The 22196-nt window shown below is 44.5% G+C and overlaps 1 protein-coding gene across 5 annotated transcripts in view; it reads left to right on the top strand.

Moving 5' to 3' along the window:
• The window catches only part of LOC109921827 (cAMP-specific 3',5'-cyclic phosphodiesterase 4C-like), a 271818-nt gene extending 249742 nt beyond the window's left edge, over positions 1–22076 (top strand). For all 5 annotated transcript variants that reach the window (XM_048614248.1, XM_048614247.1, XM_048614250.1 and 2 more), the window contains 9 exons: positions 1400–1493; positions 3051–3205; positions 5000–5098; positions 8237–8401; positions 13083–13182; positions 13927–14081; positions 15277–15399; positions 16254–16436; positions 20631–22076. In XM_048614248.1, the coding sequence (XP_048470205.1) occupies positions 1400–1493; positions 3051–3205; positions 5000–5098; positions 8237–8401; positions 13083–13182; positions 13927–14081; positions 15277–15399; positions 16254–16436; positions 20631–21323 (1767 nt within the window). In that variant the 3' untranslated portion in view covers positions 21324–22076. The remainder of the gene's footprint in view (positions 1–1399; positions 1494–3050; positions 3206–4999; positions 5099–8236; positions 8402–13082; positions 13183–13926; positions 14082–15276; positions 15400–16253; positions 16437–20630) is intronic.
• Positions 22077–22196: the final 120 nt, after the last annotated feature.

Genomic DNA, 22196 nt, shown 5'->3' with positions numbered 1-22196 from the left:
GAGGGAGCGCCGCACTGTGGGAGGGTCAGTGCCGAGGGAGCGCCGCATTTTTTTGGATGAGTCCTTAAACAGAGGACCGCTCCACCCTTTTGTAATGAATTTTAAAACATCCCCTGGCCCCCATATCTGAGAAGAGCAGGGAGAGTTCTCCCCAAATCCAATATTCATCATTCAAACCGCTGTCCCATCCTAACGATAAAAGGACTAATCAGTTTCCCTGTGTCACTGGGATCTTGCTGTGTACTGAATCTCTGGTTGCTTGACTCGTTTCAAAGTAATTCCTCATCTTCAAGGCTTGTCACTGAGATGTAATCAGATTAACAATCATGTAAAACTTTCTATCAAATTTATGAGCAAAGGCTAAACAGGTTGGAACTCCACTCACTAGAATTGAGAAGAATGAGAAGAGAGCTCATTGAAACCTATCAGATTCTTAAGGGGCTTGACAGGGTAAATGCTGAGAGGATGTTTCCCCTCATGGGAGAGTCTAGGACCAGAGGCACAGTCTCAGAATAAAGGGACACCAATTTAAGACTGAGATGAGAAGGAATTTCTTCTCTCGGAGGATTGTGAGTCTTTGGAACTCCTTGCCAGAGACAGCTGTGGGGACAACCTGGTAAAGGTTGACAGCACAATGAGTAAGCGCTGAGGTTGATTTTCCTCCTCTGCCTTGTGTATATCTGAGGCTGAGTTACATTCTTGGTCAGTCAGGAATCAAGGGTTAAAGGGAAAGGGCAGGAAAGTGGATGTGAGGAATGTCAGATCAGCCATGGTCCCATTGAATGGCACAGCATGCTCAAGGGGCTGAATGGCCCACTCTGTTGCTATGACTAATGGTCTTACGGAGACATAATGGTGGAACAAGTTGGTCTCCAGTTTACCCGATGGTCGCTGTGAAAGCTCCGTCTCCTGAGCCAGTCCGTTGTGCGGAGGTTGGGGGGGGCACCGTATCTCATACTCCCAACCCTCCCCACAATCAGGGCAACAAGACCGAACAGCCCCCTGTTTCCTTATTCAGCCCATGTGCTCGGAACCAGTGAGACACCTAAACCCCAGCTGTCAGCCAACTGACTCTCAACCCCCATGTGGTTGGGAACGTCGAACTGCAGAAATTGGGATTGAAATCTCCCACGCCTGCCCTCCTCCCCTGCCCCGTTTCCCTGTCCCCTGCACTAAGGTAAGGACCAATCTCTGGTGACGGGATGCAGTTAGGAGTTCCCAATGGAAGTCTTATGGAATTACAGTGCAGAAGGAAACCACTCGGCCCATCGTCACTGCGCCAGCCTTTTTTTTTTGTTATTCCAATCATGGGATGAGGATGTCACTGGCTAGTTCAGCATTTGTTGCCCAGAAGCTGTCGGAAAGTGTATATAACAAGCTACTCTGCTTCTCTCAACAGTTTAAGAGGATGCTGAACCGAGAGTTAACCCAGTTGTCTGAAATGAGCCGTTCTGGAAACCAGGTCTCGGAGTTCATATCCACAATGTTTTTAGGTGAGTGTGTGTAATGCCCAGAATCTACATGCACGTGTGTGGCTCAGTGTTTAATGTTTCCTCCTGCTCTCAGACAGCAGTGTGTGAGCTTGAGCCCACCTTCCTGTTTGAAACTCACAATGCTGTACTGAGAGAATGCTGCTCAGTTGAGGGAGCCATTTTCCAGATGACAAATTGAGGCTCCATCTGCTGTTGTAAGTGGATATAAAGCATCCCATGGCCACTATTTCAAAGAAGTCCACGGTGTTCTCCATAATGTCCTGGCCAAATACTATCCCTCCACCAAAGACTGAATCCTTTATTGGAGATACTTGTGAACAAACTGACTACCTCAGCTCATCTCCTGCTGAAACCATCATCCATACTGTTCTTCTCTCTGGGCTCAACCATTGCAAAGCACATCATCCACCTTGTATAAACATGAAGGTCTATGGCCTGTGCCCTAACTCTTATCAAGTCCTATTCACCATGCTCCTGCATTGGCTGCCGCTCAAGCAGCTCCTCAGTTTTAAAATTTTCATCTTTGCTTTCTATTACCCCCGTGTCTCTCTAATGTCCTCCAGCATCACAATTCTCCACAATCTCTGTATTTCTCCCATTGGTTTTCCTTAGTATTACTTGCATCACCTCACATTTATCTGCTGCTCCTTGGCCAATTAGCCCATCTGATCAAGATCCTGTTGCACTCTGAAATAATCTTCTTCACTGTCCACTACACCACCTGTTTTGGTATCATCTGCAAACTTATTAACCACACCTCCTATATTTACATCGGAATCGTTGATATAAATAATGAAAATCAATGGACTGCAAAAGGAACTGAGGTTATAGCTATCAAGAAAGACTGATCAGAGTTTGATTCTTTTCTTGACAATCACTAAGAGGTGACCAAATGGAGATATTTAAAGTTACGAAGAGATTTTGTACATTGGGTGTACTGTTCTCCTGAGATGGGAGGGTGTGGAATGGGTATGCACTGTCTCCCTGTCTCAAGTTCAGGACATGAGAGCTTGTCAATAGCCTGCCCAGTGCTAAACGAGGCCCTTAAGTGGTCAATTAATGCCTTATCCTGCCCCTGCAGATTGAATGAGCAGTGAGCCCTGTAAGGTTTGCCTGTGGCCTTCTGGGAGTTTGACTAAGGGACCTGACACTGAGAAATAGGCCCCTGTTGAAGCCCCTGATCCCATCCACAAGCCCCACCTCTGAACCTTATCCAGCTGTCCTTTCCTTTGACCTGGGCTCCTCAGGAATGCTGGACATTAGCCTGTGTGCTATCCTGCTAATACCCACTGCTTTGAATGGCCAAGAGTTCTTAGTGCATTGGAGTTCTGCTCCCAGATTTCCAAATCCCAGGGATGGCTGAGCCCTGGCTTTGAACCTGGGATTCCACAGTTCCTGGTGAATATTCCATTGGGAAATTTCACCTCCCCTCCCCAGTTCTATAGGCTTGTGCGACTGTAGTTCAGCCCAACCTGAAGGGCAGCTAGCATGATCCACAATGATTTGTCTCTGATTGTTTTACATTTAATTGCTAAATCTGTGTTTCCTCCTGTCAAGACAAACCGCATGAATTAGATATATCACAGACAAGCCCAAGAGACAAGCTGGAGCCCATGAGACAAATCAGTGGTCTGAAATACAGCACGAGTGTCATCTCTGTGGATGTTCCCCGCCTTGGAGTCAATTCTGACCAGGAACCTGAGCTAGAGCAGGTAACGAAACAAATAAAAACTTTATTTTCATAGTTTGTCTCAAATGGAGAATTATAAATGTGATAAGTCAGAGACGTCTCAGTTCAGAGTAAAGCTCCTTCTATGCCATCCCCATCAAACACACCCAGGACAGGGAGAACATGGGGTTAGATAAAGAGTAAAACTCCCTCTACACTATCCCCATCAAACACCCCCAGGACAGTTTTGTAGACTCTCTGTTTGTTTGTAATTATACCAGTGTCTATCTCAATCTCTACTCCAAACTGAACGCTTGACCACCAATGTATCCCTCTCCTTGACAATTATATGAGGCTGAAACAACTGGCTCATAACTTTGTGCCATATTTGATCTGAGGTGAGTTATTAAGCACTTATCTGAGCCATCACTAAGACCGCTCCCTTCCACCTCCAAAATATCCCCCGACTACATTTCTGTCTCAGCTCGTACTCTGCTGTACCCTCAACTGTGTCCTTTTTCTCTATAAACTCTATTGTCCCATCTCGCGTGTGGCTAACTCGCCATGTTCCCTCTAAACCTGAGGTCATCCAGAATTCCTCTGCCGGTGTTTACTCACATCCGCATATCGCCCTGAGCTCACCGACCCTCATTAGCTCCTGGTGAAGCATCACCTCAACTTTAAAAAATGTTCACCATTGCTTTCAAACTCTCTCAGATCTCTCTGTCTGTAATCTCCTCTGGACATATACCTTCAGAGATTTCCATGTTGCCTTATTTCAGGCCTATTGAGCATCCCCAGTTTTAATCACTCCACTATCGGTGGCTATTTGTTCAACCCTAAACCTGGAATTCCCTCATTAATCTTCTCCACATCTCTCTCTGTCTCTGTCTCTCTCTCTCACCCTGCTTCTTTGAGACATTACTTAGCACCTCTGCTTTTGGCTAAGCTTTTGGTCACTTGCCCTTACATCACCATCTGGAGCTTCTGTATAGTGCTCCTGTGAAGCCACCCATTAAAGATGCAATGCAAATGCAAGTTGTTGAAATTGCTACCAAAGTAAACTCTAGTTTACTTAGTCAGTGGACTTTGTGGATTGAAAAACAGAAGTCACTTTCACTCTGTAAAAGAGAAGCACCTGGCACAAATATTCTTGCCTCTGTAACAAAACCTGCATGTCCTAATGTGTCACTTCAATGTATCATAGAGTCATACAGCACAGAAACAGACCCTTTGGTCCAACCAATCCATGCCGAACATAATCCTGAGCTAGACTAGTCCCACCTGCCTGCTCCTGGTCTATTTCCCTCCAAATCTTTCCTATTCACGTACTTATCCAAATGTCTTTTAAACATTGTAACTGTACCCATATCCACCACATCCTCAGGACGTTCATTCCACACGTGAACCACCCTGTGTGTAAAACATCTGCCCCTCATGCCCTTTTTAAATCTCTCTCCTCTCGTTTTAAAAATGTACCCCCTTCATGCTAAGTCTCTGTGCAGTTCTCTTAAGTTCAGAAGCATTTTGGCATATTCTTTGTAGGTCTAGATTCTCTTAAGAGCTGCAACTCAAACAGCTGTTCAGTAAGTGCTGAATTGGTATGAGTCCACTCAATAGACTTCACATATTGTGGCTGTTGTTACTCATGACCCAGCACCTTCCCTACTTTGTCCATAGCTGTTTCTGAAAAATTGCATAGAAGTTGAACCTGACATTTGAAGTGTGACACCAAGGCAAGACAGACAAAAGAAACTATGACAAATGTGTCTAATCAGAGCTCTGATTCTGTGTCATCACCATGATTACTAACCAATTCTGATTTATCCTATTCCAGGAATTGTCAAATATCAACAGTTGGGGTTTGGATATCTTTAAGGTGGGAGAATATTCCAACCAACGACCATTGACTGTTGCTATGTACGCCATCTTTAAGGTAAAGGAAAATCTTTTTGAATATATTTTGTGTGTCTTTGTGATTACGTATTTTGGAGCCCACTTGCTTAGTAAAATCCCGTGGATGATAGTTCATTCAAATCCACGAGGTGACAGTGTTGAGTAATACGAAACAGAGAACTGTTGGTGCTGGAAATCTGAAAGAAAAACAAAAAGTGCTGGAGAAACACAGCAGGTCTGGTCGCATCTGTCGTGAGAGGAACAGAGTTAACGTTTCAAATCCACTGACCCTTTGTCAGACCACTGACAGTGTGCTGTGTTAATCTCAGGAAGGTTCAGCCGGATCTCACTGAGTACCACCATCCTGAACATCTGTATTTCCCTGTGACCTGACTTCAGCCTAATGCTGGAAATATTCCCATCTCTAGGAAGATCCTGGGCAGATTTTCCAGAATCAGTGGGCAGTCTTGGCATCCAGTGGGAGTGCTGAGTGCTCAGGAGGACCCTGCAGGGTGATAGGGGTACAGGTGTATCCAGCATTGGAGTGGTACCTGGAGGATATGATGCCTGTAACTGGTATACCAGGGTTGCCAACACTTTGGGAGGAGTCATGACCTCCAACTCTTGGCATTGGTCATCTGCCATGTCTATCCATGTGGTTACCATCTTCCAACACCCCCACACCCCCAACCACCACCCTCCCCAACCCAATCCAGGCCAAATGGAGAATATTATGTTATCTAAGATTCATGATCAATGAGACTGCCTTTGCCCAAACTTAATCTTCCTCCATGATCATTTCATCTCTAGGTCTGAAAGCCTGCCTCATTTTGTTTTGACGTCCCTGTAGTACTAACATCGCAGAGTTTAATTTTTAATTCTTGGAGAATTCTGCTGAATCCCAGCCTAACCAGGCCTTGTGTGCAGTTGCAGAAACCATGACATGACAAAGGCTATTTCGTAGACCGTGGGGTGAATGGTGATTCACACTGTACAGGTGAAGAGTAACACCACTTACATTTTCAGACTCTACACTACGTACATCAATCTAGGGACAACAACAATTTATAGAACAGAATAAAAGGTCTTCCAGGCTCCAACAGCCCTGTCCCATTTTCCTGACAGGTCTCACCTGACCTTGTGAATCCACAAATAAACAGGAAAAGGCCATTCAGCCCCTCAATCTACTCTCCCATTCACTGAGACAGTGGCTGATTTGTATTTTAATTTCATCCACTTGCCCAGACTGCAAATCCTTTTACACCCATTTCCAACAAAATTCAAGTAAAATGCACTGCGGATGCTGGAAATCTGAAATAAAAACGGGAAGTGTTGGAGAATCTCAGCAGGTCTGGCAGCATCTGTGGAGAGAGAAACAGAGTTAATGTTTTGAGGCCAGTGTGACTCTAACTGTTTTTCTTTCTCCAGATGCTGCCAAACCTGCTGAGTTTCTCCAGCAATTTCTGCTTTTATTGCAGCAAATTTCGATCGATTCTAGATTTAAAATAATCAATTTAGCTAGCTTTTGGTGGTAAGGAATTGCATATTTCAATCAACATTTGGCTAAAGAATTATTTAACTTCTGTCATGAATGGCCTGGCTCAGATAATATTTCCAAATTCTGAGGAAGGGTCACCGGACCTGAAATGTTAACTCTGATTTTTTTCTTCACAGATGCTGCCAGAACTGCTGAGCTTTTCCAGCAACTTCTGTTTTTGTTCCTGATTTACAGCATCCGCAGTTCTTTCAGTTTTTAATGTTTCCTTGTACTGAACTCCCTCCAGCAGTGATAGAAGTTTTTCTGTACTGACACAAATTTGTTCCAATTTAAATCCTTAAAAGTTGAATAAAATCACCCCTTAAAGCTCCTGTATTCTAGGGTTTATAAAACTGTTAGTACATCTAATTTCTTTATAGAATCAAACCTCAGTGATTGTGAACTGCACTCTTTCAGAAGCCAATATATCCTATCGAAGATGAACTGCCCAGATCTGCAGCAATTCTCCTCCTGTGCTCTGCCAGATGTTTATTACTGACTTAACAAATCTTGCTCCAGTTATATTCTAGCCCTTGGGCCAGGCCAATACACCGTGAGCACATTTTATTATTTTTTATTCTACCTGGCCACAATATTTTAAAGATCTGTGAACATGGATCTCTAAATGTTCTGGGTTTCCACTATCCATTGCTTGAAAAAATATTGGAATTTCTTTTCAGTTTTGGTCCAAGATGGATAAATCTACGCTGTTGAAATCCATTTGCCATAATTTTGCCTGGTCGCTTTACCTTTCAATGGCTCATTGTAATTTTAGGGTCCAGTCCACACTTTTCCAAATGTCACCAAGTCTTTATGTCATTGACAAATTTGGTTTTGCAGCTCTCTTCCGTTCTATTGATCTCATCAATAAATTAGAAAGCTCTACACGGAAAGACATTATGTATTTTCTCACCCGATTGACACTGTCTGCTACAGTGCCCTCAGCTAGCAGGTTCTACAGCATGACAAGCTTGCAGGGGAAAAGACAGCTCCCAACCTCACTTTAGCACTCTTGATGTAACCGGGCGAGGTGATGGCCTAGTGGTATCATCACTGGACTGTTAATCCAGCGAGCCAGATAATGTTCTGGGGACCCACGTTCAAATCCCGCCATGGCAGATGGTGGAATTTGAATTCAATAAAATATCTGGAATTAAGAATCTAATGATGACCATGAATCCATTGTCAATTGTCATAAAAACCCCATCTAGTCCACTAATGTCCTTTAGGGAAGGAAACTGCTATCCTTACCTGGTCTGGCCTACACGTGACACACCACAATGTGGTTTTCTCTCAACTGCCCTCTGGGCAATTAGGGATGGGCAATAAATGCTGCCTAGCCAGCAACACTCTCATCCCGTGAATGAATAAATTTAAAAAAAAAACTGCCTGTGCTTTGATTGTGGGCCCAACTGATTGTGTTGAATTGTTTTCAACTTTTTTTGAGCTAGCATAGGCCAGACAATTTGTCCTTTTTTTTTTATTTTTCTGGAATTCTTGGATTTAATTCCAGACATTGTAAATTGTCAGGGAAAATTATGAAGCAAATCTTGTTTGAGTTTTACAAAATAATGTTGACTCTGTGTCAATGAAAGAACTCAGCTGCTCACTGAACATCCATTCTTTTCTCTCTCTTTGAAGGAGCGAAATCTCCTAAAGATATTTAGGATTCCACCCTTAATTTTTATCACCTACATGATAACACTAGAAGATCACTACCATCCCGATGTGAGCTACCACAACAATTACCACGCTGCTGATGTGGCTCAGTCCACCCACGTCTTGCTTCGATCACCGGCATTAGAGGTGAGTGTCAACTGATTTGGAATTGTCTTGTTTGTAACTTCAGAGGGATGAATGTATTCCATTTCCACCATTCCTGAAATTGTGGGCGTCACTACTAGGTGTGGCACAGTGGCTCAGTGGTTAGCACTGCTGCCTCACAGCGCCAGGGACCCGGGTTCAATTCCAGCCTCCGGTGACTGTCTGCGTGAGTTTCCTCCCACAGTCCAAACATGTGCAGGTTAGGACGGATTGGCCGTGCTAAATTACCCATGATGTCCAGGGACGTGCAGGCTTGGTGGATTAGCTGTGGGAAAAGCAGGGTTACAGGGATATGGTAGGGGGGTGGTTCTGGGTGGGACGCTGTTCAGATGGGTGGTGTGGGTCAAATGGTCTGCTTCCACACTGGAGATTCTATTCTATGACCTCCTGATTTATTTTCTTCCCCATATCCTGACTACAACTATGAGGCCTGTGCGTAACTCCCATCAGGGTATTTTCCCTTTGCGGTCCCTCAACTCTACCCACACAGATTTTACACCTTCTGACTCTATCATTTCTTGCTATTGATTTAATTTTAATTTATTACCAACAAGGCAATCCCAACCTTGTGTCCGTCTGCCCATCCTTTCAATAGGACAAGTATCCTTGGATATTTAGTTCTGAGCCCTTGCAACCATATCACAGAGACCTGACCCTGACGCTGACCCTGACCCTGACCCACAACATTGTACCTGCCAATTTCAATGTGCACTACGAGCTCATTTACCTCGTTTTGTATACTGCATGTATTTAAGTACAATATCCTCAGTCCTGTGTTGACTGTCCCCCTTCTCATATTTGTTCCCTTTTCTGCTGTGCCTGAAGTTAGATTCCTCACCCTTTACATACTTTCTGCCTTGTTACTTGTTCTGGAAACAGTGATTCTGCTGAGCTTCCCCCCCATATGTTTTCCATATAATGACTCTGGTCCCAGCGTGATTCAGGTGGAGTTTGTCCCGTTGGAACAGCTCCCTCCTTCCTCAGTAATGGTGCCAATGTCCCATGAATTTGAACCCATTTCTCCCACACCAATCTTTAAGCCATGTGTTTCCCTCTTTATTCATGTTGACCCTGTACCAATTTGCCTGTGGCTCATGTAGTAATCCAGAGATTACTAACTTCTTGATTCTGCTTTTTAATTTAGACCCTAACTCCGCAAATTTCCTCAGCAGAACCACTTTCCTCTTTCTACCGATATGACTGGAACCTATGTGGACCACGATAACTGTACTTTCCCCCTCACACTTCAGGTTCGTCTGCAGCCCAGATGAGAGATTCTGAAGCTGAGCACAAGGCAGGCAACCCAGCCTCTCGGACACTCAATTTCTCTTTACTTCCTCTTGAATGGCTCCCAGTACGACTGAGCTATGGTCAGTTTGCTCATCCTTCCTACAGCCCCCTCTCTCACCCACGCAGGGAGCAAGAATCACAAACCTGTTAGACAGGGCTCCAGGGCTGAGGCTCCTTCAGCACTATTTCCTGGATCCCTCTACCTGCCTCAGTCATAGTCACACCCTCCTGTCCCTGACCACTGACCAAATTCAAAGTAGTTTTTTTTTATTATTCATTCACGGGATGAGGGCATCACTGGCTAGGCCAGCAGTTAATCAAGGGGTTGTGACTGCCTCCTGAAACACAAGGTCCAGGTAACTCTTTTCCCACTCCCTGAAGTGTCGCAGTGTTTAAAGCTCAGGCTCCAGCTCATCATCTCTGAGCCAGAGCTCCTCAAACAACCAACGCGTGCTACAGATGTGGTCACAATGGGGTCCACCAGATCCCACATCATGCACTTACATCAGCTGGCCTCAATTTTAATCGCATTGTTTTTAATTTGATTTTTAAAAATTTCCTACTGGCCTTTTAAGGTCTTAGCGAAAATTTGTAGCTCGGGTTGTGCGTGAGTTTGTTTGTTTGTTTGCTCGCTAAGCTGGTTGTTCAGTGGTGTGCAGATGTTTCGTTACCGTTCTAGGCAACATCATCAGTGCGACTTTTAATTGAAGCGTTGGTGTTCTGCTTCCTTCCAGATTTATATGATCCTCTGGTGTGCTTGTTGCTTCCGGTTCTGTTGTTTTGGCAGCAGTCTGTATGCGGGTTCTATTTCTATGTTTGTTAATGGAGTCCCGTGTTGAGAACCAGGACTCCAGAAATTCCCTTGCAGATCTGGTGCTCGCTTCTCCCAGTACGGTCACTTTGTTCCAGTCGAACTGACGGCCCTCATTGTCTGTGTATATTGAGAAAGTGTATATTGGTCGTGTCTTTTTACTGCCAGCTGGTGTTCGTGTATCCTAATCGTCAGTTTCCTCCCTGTTTCCAAGGCAATGTTTATCACACTCACTGCATGGAATTCTGTATATCCCATTGGTCTTGTTTACTGTCGGTGTGGGGTCTATAGTCTTTGATAACATTTGGTGCAGAGTTGCTGCAGGTTTGTGTGCAATCACGATCTTATGCGAAGAGTCTGGTAATCATTTCTGATATATTTTTGATGTAGGGTAGCGTTGCTTGTGTCGTCCGTTGTACCGTGTTCTCTGATCAAATGCATGAAAGTAGAAGAAACCCACCAACTTGTCAATAACATCTTCACGAACATAATTTTCACCAGAGAGGAAGAAAACAACAAACCGCTCCCGTTCTTAAACGTAATGGTAGAGAGAATGACTAACGGTGAATTCCAGACCCGAGTATACAGGAAGGCCACAAAAACACGGACCAAATCCTTAACTTCAATAGCAACCACACCACCATACACAAACAGAGCTGCATCAAGACATTATTTAAATGAGCTGCATCACACTGAAAATCCTCAGAACTCCGGAGAATGGAAGAGGAACAGCTACACAATGTTTTCACCGACAACGATCCCCAAGAAGTCTCATCCACAGATGTCTACAAAACAAACGACAGTCAGAGGGCACAGGACAACAGACAACACTAGCAATGCTACCCTACATCAAAAATATGTCAGAAATGTCTACCAGACTCCATAGACCGCATAAGATCGTGATTGCACACAAACCTACAGCAACTCTGCACCAAATGTTATCAAAGACTATAGACCCCGTACCGCCAGTAAACAAGACCAATGGGCTATACAGAATTCCATGCAGTGAGTGTGATTAACATTGCATTGGAAACGGGGAGGAAGCTGACGATCAGGATACATGAACACCAGCTGGCAGTAAAAAGACACAACCAATATACACTTGTCTCAATATACACAGACAATGAGGGCCGTCAGTTCGACTGGGACAAATGAACACCAGATCTGCAAGGGAATTTCTGGAAGCCTGACTCTCAACACAGGGCTCCATTAACAAACACCATAGAAATAGACCCCGTATACAGACCAAAACAACAGAACTGGAAGTGACAAGATCAGCACACCAGAGGATCATATAAATCTGGAAGGAAACAGAACACCAACACTTCAATTAGAGGTCACACTGATGATGTTGACTAGAATGGTAACGAAACGTCTGTACACATGGAACAACCAGTTCGGCGAGCAAACAAACAACTGTTCCTACTGGTCTTTTAGTTTGTAAGCTGGAAATATTTCCCCTATTTGCCTTCAATCTGAAAGTAACCTGTAACAGATGGTCAAATTAGTAGCGTTGACCAATCAATGAACTTAACAGTTTCTCCATGATGTCACTCTCCGTTTTGTGCTGGGCTCCCAATCCTGTAAAAGAGTTTACAAACTTCGAGCCAAAAAAGCGAAAAGCACCTCTGTGCTATGCGTTGAATTCCCGCACTGCTTCCAAGTTCCCCAAAATTAGCCCCAGTGGCCTAATGGATAAGGCGCTAACCTCCTAAACCAGGGATTATGAGTTCAAGTCCCATCTGGGGTGAGTTGAATTCTGTCCTGCAATGCTGTTTGTTTGTCTCTGTGGCGCAATCGGTTAGTGTGCTCAGCTGTTAACCAGAAGGTTAGTGGTTCGAACCTACCCAGGGGCAATGAGCTCCCTCACTCTTGGGGAGGCAATAGCCTTGTGGTATTATTATTGAACTGTTAATCCAGAGACCCAGATAATATTCTGGGGACCCGGGTTCGAATCCCACTAATGTAAATGGTGGAATTTGAATTCAGTAAAATATCTGGAATTAAGAATCTAATGATGACCATGAATCCAGTGTAGATTGTTGGAAAAGCCCATCTGGTTCACTAATGTCCTTTAGGGAAGGAAACTGCCATCCTTACCTGGTCTGGCTTACATGTACTCCAGACCCACAGCAATGTGGTTGACTCTTAACTGCCCTCTGGGCAATTAGGGATGGACAATAAATGCTGCCTAGCCAGCGATGCCCTCATTCTGTCAATGAATAATAAAAAAAAACTCTTTATTCACTCGTGCTGTGTTTCACTCTGGATGTGATCTCTCCTCCATGACTGTGTGAAGCTTACTGGTTTCTCAAGAACGTGGAATCTCTGTAATGGGATTGTCCTACAGGGAATGCTGGGAATGAGGACATTTAATAAAGACATTCTAAAATATTGGAATGACCACCTTTATGTGGGATGACCAGGAGTCTCAGCAACAAGTTGATGCCAAATAGAATCAAGGAACAGAAGGGAATATATGGATGCTTCCCAGGACTCTTGGATAATGTGCTGATCTTTCCTGAAATTGAGCAAATTGATTTCTCCCTGACTCTCTTTCAGGCAGTCTTCACAGATCTTGAGATATTGGCTGCGATTTTTGCCTCGGCAATCCATGATGTTGACCATCCAGGAGTCTCAAATCAGTTCCTCATTAATACCAGTGAGTACTGTTCCAAGATCACTGAAGACACAAAGGTTTACTCCTGAGTATAAACCATCAGAACCCCTTCAATGAGATTTCAGCCTGTAACTCATTTAGGGATACCTCATATTCTATAGGAGGCCCCGAACTTCTCTGTTAGATTCCGGGTTGTAACTCACTGTAACTCTTCCTCCATCTAGAATTTTCAAAATCCTGGTTATGATTTATTTTCTCTGGAAAGCTGGTTGGTTTTGTTTTTAATATATTGCAGGAGTGAGCAATCTTCTATATATGGAACTTGGTTTCTTTATGCAATTTATTTGTGGTAATTACTTTTTGAATTTGTTTCTTGTCTTCCCCACCTCTGTCTGGACTGACTACACATTTACTTATTTCCTTCTATCTCTGTTGTCCCTTTCTCTATCTATCTGATTTCCCATCTATCTCCCTTCATTTGTTTTCTCCCACTTTTCACCCCATCACACTATCACATCTTTTCTCTTTTCTGACTGACTCTTTTTTGCCTCTCCTAATCTCCTCAACCTTCAATTTTGTTGCCTATCTTTTCCCATCTCACCTTGAATTTGTCTCTGGCTCAACCTGTCCTCCACCTATCTGTTTCCCCATCTCGTCTGTCCCTTGTCTCACTGGGCCAATCCCACCTAACCCTTTTATCTTTTTGCCTCCTCTTGTCATTCTCTTGCTGTCTTCCTCTATCACACTGCCTCCCTCAATCCCTCATTTCTCCATTGTGTTGTGCAGATTCGGAATTAGCACTGATGTATAATGACACCTCAGTGTTGGAGAACCACCATTTGGCTGTGGGTTTTAAATTGCTGCAGAAGGAAAACTGCAACATCTTTAAGAACCTGAGTAACAAGCAGTTTCAGAACCTTCGCAAAATGACAATCGACATGGTGAGTAGAAAAACCACTTCCCTCTAAAATCTGGCAAAGACCAAATTCGCTTGTCAATCTTGTCTCCCAATTCAGTAGTTTTCCTCAAATTAAATTCATGTCCTTCTGAATCACCTTGAAATAATGTTCTATTCACTTTGTCTCTGATTTTTGATAAGTTTGATAAGTTCACCCTATGTCTAGATAATCGATTGCATTTCTCTAATTTATGCAGAAATCCCTCCTCTCTTCAGTGCTTGGCGTAGAGTCATAGAGATATACAGCACAGAAACAGATTCTTCAGTCCAACTCGTCCATGCTGACCAGATATCCTAAATTAATCTAGTCCCATATCCCTCAAAATCCTTGTATTCACATACCCATCCAGATGCCTTTTAAACATTGTAATTGTACCAGCCTCCACCACTTCCTCTGGCAGCTCATTTCCATACACGCACCACCCTCTGTGTGAAAATGTTACGCGTGGGTCCCTTTTAAATCTTTCCCCTCTCACCTTAAACCTATGCCCCTCTAGTTTTGGACTCCCTCACCCTGGGGAAAAGACCTTGGCTATTCACCCTATACTTGCCCTTCATGATTTTATAAATCTGTATAAGGTCACCCCTCAGCCTCCAAAGCTCCAGGGAAAATGTCCCCAACCTATTCAGCCCCTCCCTATAACTCAAACCCTCCGACCCTCGCAACATCCTTGACTGGCACTCAAAGAATTAGCAATATCTCATGAGCTTTGAATTCTCTTGAGTTATAACGTTTAGCTCAGTTGTTTGCGCAGCTGATTTGCGATGCAGAGTGACATCAACAAGGTTCAGTTCAATCCCTGGCTGAGGTCACCATGAAGGTCCCTCCTTCTCAACCTCTCCCCTCGCCTGAGGCGTGGTGACTCTCAGGTTAAACCAGCACCAGCCGTCTTTCTCTAATGAGATGATGATGATGATGATGATGATGATGGCTTTGTCTTTTACCTGTCTACAATAGTTCCATCCTCGTGGCATCTCCAGAAGTTGAAAATGATGAATCTCTGGCCACATCCAAATGTCAAACTCCTCCATTGAAAGGAGATTTCTGATGGAGAGTCAGCTCTGTCTGAAGGAGATGTCCTCCCCAATGGTGCAAGTCCGTCACTGACAGGGAACCTGGATTTGTTTTAGCAGTTGTTATCTCCCTTCTTCTCTAACAGTGCTCTCTCCTGATCTAGGTCCTGGCAACAGACATGACCAAACACATGAACTTGTTAGCAGACTTGAAGACAATGGTGGAAACCAAGAAAGTTACAAGTTTAGGGGTCTTACTGCTGGATAATTACTCCGATCGGATCCAGGTAAATTCAGAATGCAACAATCCACTTAATCCTCCGGTAAAATTCCAAGAGCCCACCCCCAAATGGGAATATCACTTGACGACAAATGTTGCATATTTTAAAATTTTTGGTCATATTTCCTATGCATAGAGTTAAATACTGACCACTCACACAGAATTCTGGCAAACACAGACTGCTATATCATCACATTGTACTGTACCCCAGTGGTGCACAGTGACAGACCTGTCCCCACAGTGCTGTACCCCAGTGTTATAGTGACAGACCTGTCCCCACCGGTACTGTACCCCAGTGTTACACAGCGACAGACCTGTCCCCCACCAGTGCCATACCCCAGTGCTTTACAGTGACAGACCTGTCCCCCACCGGTACTGTACCCCAGTGTTATACAGTGACAGACCTGTCCCCACCAGCACTGTACCCCAGTGTTATACAGAGACCGACCTGTCCCCACCGGTACTGTACCCCAGTGTTATACAGTGACAGACCGGTCCCCCTGGGTACTGTACCCCAGTGTTATACAGTGACAGACCGGTCCCCCCCAGTACTGTACCCCAGTGTTATACAGTGACAGACCTGTCCCCCCCAGTACTGTACCGCAGTGTTATACAGTGACAGACCTGTCCCCCCCAGTACTGTACCCCAGTGTTATACAGTGACAGACCTGTCCCCTCCAGTACTGTACCCCAGTGTTATACAGTGACAGACCTGTCCCCCCGGGTACTGTACCCCAGTGTTATACAACCCCAAGACACTGACCTAGAATTGCAGAGAGTGCTGTCTGTGTAATGACAGACTCTAGGCTGGATTGCTGCTGTTGAACTTTATGCTGAGCTTCCTGTCGATCTTTTCCACAGGTTCTGCAGAATATGGTGCACTGTGCTGACCTGAGCAATCCCACCAAGCCACTGCACCTGTACCGCACTTGGGTGGATAAAATAATGCTGGAGTTTTTCCAGCAGGGAGATCAGGAGCGTGAGCGGGGAATGGAAATCAGCCCCATGTGTGACAAACACACTGCTTCCATCGAGAAGTCCCAGGTCAGTGGACAGAAACCCCGAGGGCAGAGCAATGTGATCTGCAGACCCCTCTCCCCAGCCATGGTTACCTCCCACTGTGGGGCAGGAGAGACAAGACTCACAGGCGCGCCAACTAATTTGCATTGTCTTGTCTTCTTCTTTACACACTTTTTGTTCTTACTTTTAAAGAAAATATGATTTGGGAGAGGAGACTGTTTTGTTCATTTCAACAATCATCCAGCCAGGTTTTCTCTCGTGTGTCGGTTTTCTGATTGGCTGTAGTGGAGGGGGACCCCAGTAGGGGCAAACATCATTTTGTGGAAGCTCCAGGAATGTACCCAACCAGAGTGGGCAGCCACTAACCAGAGCCAGCTTTCCTGGTGGGGTGCCTTTTCCGATCAGACTGAGTCTCTTGCCTGTGGGTCATGCGTCGGTGAGTTTGAGGCCATCATTGTGGAAGCACTTTCAGCTCCAGTATCACTCAAAAGAAGCTTCAGACCATCCATGGATGTGATTGGTACCACATCCCTAAGCATTGACTCCCTTCACCACTGATGCTCAGTAGCAGCAGTATGTACTATCTACAAGATGCACTGCAGAAAGTCACCGAAGATCCTCAGACAGCACCTTCCAAACCCACGACCACTTCCATCTAGAAGGACAAGGGTAGCAGATACATGGGAACACCATCCCCTGCAAGTTCCCCTCTGAACCACTCACCATCCTGACTTGGAAATATATCGCTGTTCTTTCAGTGTCACTGGGTCAAATTCCTATCATTCCCTCCCTAAGAGCATTGTGGGTCACACTACAGCACGTGGACTGTAGTGTTTCAAGAGGCATATCACTCCTGCCTTCTCAAGGGGCAATTAGGGACAGGCAATAAATGCTGGTCCAGCCAGTGATACCCATGTCCCATGAATGAATAAAAAAAAATCCAGCTCCATCACAGTGTAGGATTTAGTAGGTTCCCCAATCCTGTTTCCCGAAGTAGAACATCAACTGTCACAAGTTAAAATAAAGCTATTGATGGTAAGTTTTGATTCTTTGCTTGGCAGTGGGGGGCATGTATGCTGTTGCCATTTAAAATAACTTCCAATAACAATTTGGAAACAAATTGATTCCAAATGGAATTCATTCCCACAGGAAGTATTTGATGCCAAAACACTGAATGTATTCAAGAGGCAACTAGATATAGCACTTGGGGCGAATGGGATCAAAGGTTATGGGGAGAAAGCAGGATTAGATTACTGAGTTGGATGATCAGCCATGATCGTGATGAGTGGCAGAGCAGGTTTGAAGGGCTGAATGGTGTCCTCCTGCTCCTATCTTCTGTGTTTCTATGTGAGAGTTATTCTGAAACTCAGTTGCCCTCTGCTGGCTGTTTCTTCAACCATTCAATCATTGCATGTTTGGGTCGCCGTTCTTCCAGGATTGGCCGGGAGACTTTCAGGATTAAATGTGAATTTCCTCGGCACCGTTGCAAGTAACTATGGGTGAATCCTTAAGCTGAGAGCCCTGTGTGCACTCTCAGCTGGACGTGAATGTTCTCGTGGTCACTGATTTGGAGTAAGGACAGGGAAGTGTGTCCAGTATCCTAGCCAGTATTTACTCCTCAGTCACTGGCATGGAAGTGATGTTGCAGCTTTATTGAGTACAAGAGTCAGGAAGTGATGTTGCAGCTTTATGAAACTTTGGTTAGGCTGCACTTAAGAGTATTGCTTTCAGTTCTGGTGGCCACATTACAGGAAGGATGTGAAAGCTTTGGAGAGGATGCAGAAAAGGTTTATCAGGATGCTGCCTGGATTAGAGGGTATGAGATGTAAGGAGGGACTGGACAAACTCAGGTCGTTTTCTCTGAAGTGATGGAGGCTGAGGGGAGACCTGATAGAAGTTTATAAACTTCTGAAAGGTGAAGATAGGGTTGACAGTCAGAATGTTTTTCCCAGAGTTGAAATGTCTAATACCAGGGGGTGTGCACTTAAGGTAAGAGGGGGAAGTTCAAAGGAGATGTGAGGGGCAAGTTTGTTTTACACACAGAGTGGTAGATGCCTGGAAATTGCTGCTGGAGTAGTGGTGGAGGCACATACAGGAGGGGCGTTTAACGGGCTTTTGAATAAGCACATGAATGAGCAAGAAATGGAGAGATATGGACCATTGGTGGTGCAAAGGGATTAGATTAATTTGGCATAGTATTTGGCACAACATCATGGACTGAAGGGCCTGTTGCTGTGCTGTTTGGAGACCAATCATCTAGTGGTTATCCAACTGCTGTTTGTGGGATTTGTTTTTAAAATGGGATCAGTTCCTGGGATGTGCACATCACTGGCTGGACCAGTATCTATCACCCACCCCTCACTGCCCTTTGATCCGAACAGTTTGCTTAGCCATTTCTGAAGGAAGTTAAGAGTGAAACACATTGCTGTGGGTCTGGAATCACATGATAGGCCAGACCAGAGTAAGGACAGCAGATTGCCTTTCCTTAAGGACACTGGTGAACCAGATGTTTTTTTTTAATGACAATTGACAGCGGTCATCATTAGGCTAGCTTTTAATTCCAGATGTTATTAGTTTAATATTTCACCATCTGGCATGGTGGGATTCAAACCCATAACCCCAGAACATTAGCCTGACATTCTGGATTACTGGTGCAGTACCACTCCCCCCTCTGCTATGCAGAAATTGGCTGGCCCTGCAGTAACAATGGTCACTTCTAAACTGTTTAACTAACGGTTAATCATTTTGGAACATCTTCTGGTTGGGAAAAGTGCTCAAATTCAAAAAACAAGAGCAGAACCTTTAAAATTCAACATTGACCCAAAAGCAAGATACTGCAGATAAAGCAAAAATTGCTGGAGAAACTCAGCCGATCTGGTAGCATCTGTGGAGACAGAAACAGTGAACGTTTCCAGTCCAGTATGACACTTCTTCGGAACGCAATCTGTCTCTATTCACAGATTCTTTCTGATCTGCTATGTTTCTCCCAGACTTTGTTTTTTTTCCTTAAAATTCAAGATGTAGAGATGCCAGTGTTGGGGTGGACAAAGTCAGAAGTCACACAAAACTAGGTTATAGTCCAACAGATCTATTTAAAATCACAAGCTTTTGGAGCAGGGTAGGAATCAATGATGGGAAGATAGGAGGGTATAGTAGTATAGTCGTTATCTTGATGGACTTGCAGGTTAGACACCCCAACTAAAGGCAACACAAGTTCAAATTCCACCATGACATCTGGGAAAAATCACTTCAATTAATTTGGAATAAATAGCTTCTATCAGTAACAGTGACCAGATCGTCATAAAAACTGATCACCTATGTCCTTTAGGGAAGGAAATCTACCCTGGTCTGGCCTACATGTGACTCCAGACCCACAGCAATACAGTTGACTCTTAACTACCGTCTGAATTGGCCAAGGCAACCATTTGGTTGCTTTCAAGAAGGTAACTCATGACCAGCTTCTCGAAGGCAACTAGAGATGGACACAAAAGTTGACCTTGCTGGTGATGTTCACGCTATGTATTTTAATGAATGAAGAATTTGAGGAGAGTTTAGAGATGGGCTGTGGAGTCTGAACCATAGAAAGTGGTTGAGGCCAAGCCATTGAATGCTTCCAAGAAGGAGTTAGATATAGTTAGAGTCGTAGAGATCTACAGCACAGAAAAAAGTCCTTTGGCCTATTACATCCGCTGCCAGTCAATAACCACCTAACTATTCTAATCCCAATCTTCGGGCTCAAGGATTCAAAAGATATGGGCAGAAAGCAGAATAGAGAACTGAGTTGGATGATCAGTCATGATCATATTGATTGGCAGAGCAGGTTTGAAGGGCCGAATGGCCTATTCCTGCTTTGAATGTTGATGTTTTTATGTTACCATCTGATGGGACAGAAGAGTACAATAGCCTGTTCCACTGAGCCAGATGAGAAATGATGTAAAATGTAACAAGGTTCTTGAATAACTGCACAGAGGCCAGTATCCTGTCGCCTGGTCACTGTTTATTTCCTTGTGCAGAGTACACTGGCTATGGCCAGCCAACTCAGAGTTAGTTGCCTCGACAGAGGAGATTCTAAATCCCCTGTTTATCTCTGTCAGCCAGGGCTCCCTGTTTGGCCCAGGTTAACAATGCCAATCAAGGATCTCATAGTCAGTAAGATATACCTGGTTCCAATCAGTACAGTTCCCTGATTAGATTTTGTATGTCTTTTTCTCCTGTTAGGTTGGATTCATTGATTTCATTGTGCACCCTCTCTGGGAGACATGGGCTGATTTGGTTTATCCAGATGCCAAAGAGATACTTGACAACCTGGAGGACAACCGTGATTGGTTCGACAGCATGATCCCTCACAGCCCGCCCTCCTCCCAATCCCTGGACCTGGCAGACAGAAGCAATGTGGGTGATACTTTCCTGCTGGACATTACAAAGCCCAAGGAGGCCTTGAGCGCTAACGCCAGCTCCTATGAGGAAATGCACAGCTGTAGCAGCCCAGAGGCAACAGACACTGACTTCTCGGAATTCTCAGAGACCATCGAGGCTGGCCAAGCCCATTACTCGAGGCAGTTGGGAAGGGGCAGCTACATGGCCCCACTGCCCGCCTACGACAGCGAGGTGGGCAACTCGTCTGCTGAAGAGGGCAGTTCCAGGGATTCGGGGAGCAGTACTCCAGAGAGCAGGTATCAGCCACCCCCTAACTATCGGCCCATCCTATTCAGGTCCCAGCCTCCAAAGGAAGGATCCAACCAAAGCCCAGACCACACATCGGAAGTGTCAACGCGAGGCAGCAAACAGGACCTGGCAGAAGAGTCAGTGCGAGGCAGCAAACAGGACCTGGCAGAAGAGTCAGCGCGAGGCAGCAAACAGGATGTGGCAGAAGCAGATGCGAGCCTTTCAGATCTTCCACTGGGCACCTAACAAGACAAAGACTTTGTACATTATTTAATAAATTCATTCTTTTTCTGGTATCAAAGCACATACAAACCAGTTGTAGCTTTACATGTCATGCAGCTGGGATCTTCGCTGTGAGCTGGTTGAGGAAGGCAGCAGGAGAGAGACATTTTGGCCAGTGCCAACCACAACAATAAGCAACCAAAAGGAACCAAAAACAAAACCAAAACGAACAGTGCCGTGATGTTACCCCCACTTGTCTCAGCAACGGGGGAGTTTTTTTTAAGAAAAAGGAAATCGCTGGCAAGAAATGTATCCAATCTAAATCCGAAGGAGGAGTAAAGAAATCGGATGGAGTTGGGAAGGGAAACCAGCTTGTAGAGCAAGATTTTATTTTTCATTTTTTTCTTTTTTTTAAAAAAAAAATGCCTTAAGCAAAAATAAAAAAAAAACTCCGAAGGAGAAAAGGTTTAAAATGTAGCCAGGGAAGAGGGTGCATGTGGCAAAGGGAGAGCACAGTGGTCGCTGGCCTGCTGAGAACTGTCCCTTGAACTGGGAAGGTTTAATGAGTTGGATCGTGGCACTGAGTCCAGCATGCACTGGAATAGACTGGAGGACACAAGAAATCGATGCCTTTTTAATTGAATTGGAAACTGTCAGCAGCATGACAGGACTTTTATTTGGGTACAAACAAAACATTTAAAAGGAGGGTTCATTGGTCCTTTTTTTATTTTAAAAAGTGATCTGTATTTTTCTTAAATGAATATTTTTAGCAATTTTTTTACACAATTTGACTTGTGATTATGTGACTCTTGGATTGGACCATGTTGACTGCTGCCCTTAATGTCTCCACGTGTCTGTCTGTGTGTGTGTGTCTGTCTGTGTGTGTGTGTCTGTCTG

Source organism: Rhincodon typus, chromosome 29 (assembly GCF_021869965.1).
Source record: "Rhincodon typus isolate 14 chromosome 29, sRhiTyp1.1, whole genome shotgun sequence".
In the NCBI taxonomy this organism is placed as follows: domain Eukaryota; kingdom Metazoa; phylum Chordata; class Chondrichthyes; order Orectolobiformes; family Rhincodontidae; genus Rhincodon; species Rhincodon typus.
The sequence above is the reverse complement of the archived record's forward strand: the minus strand, read 5'-3'. Positions and strand labels throughout refer to the sequence as shown.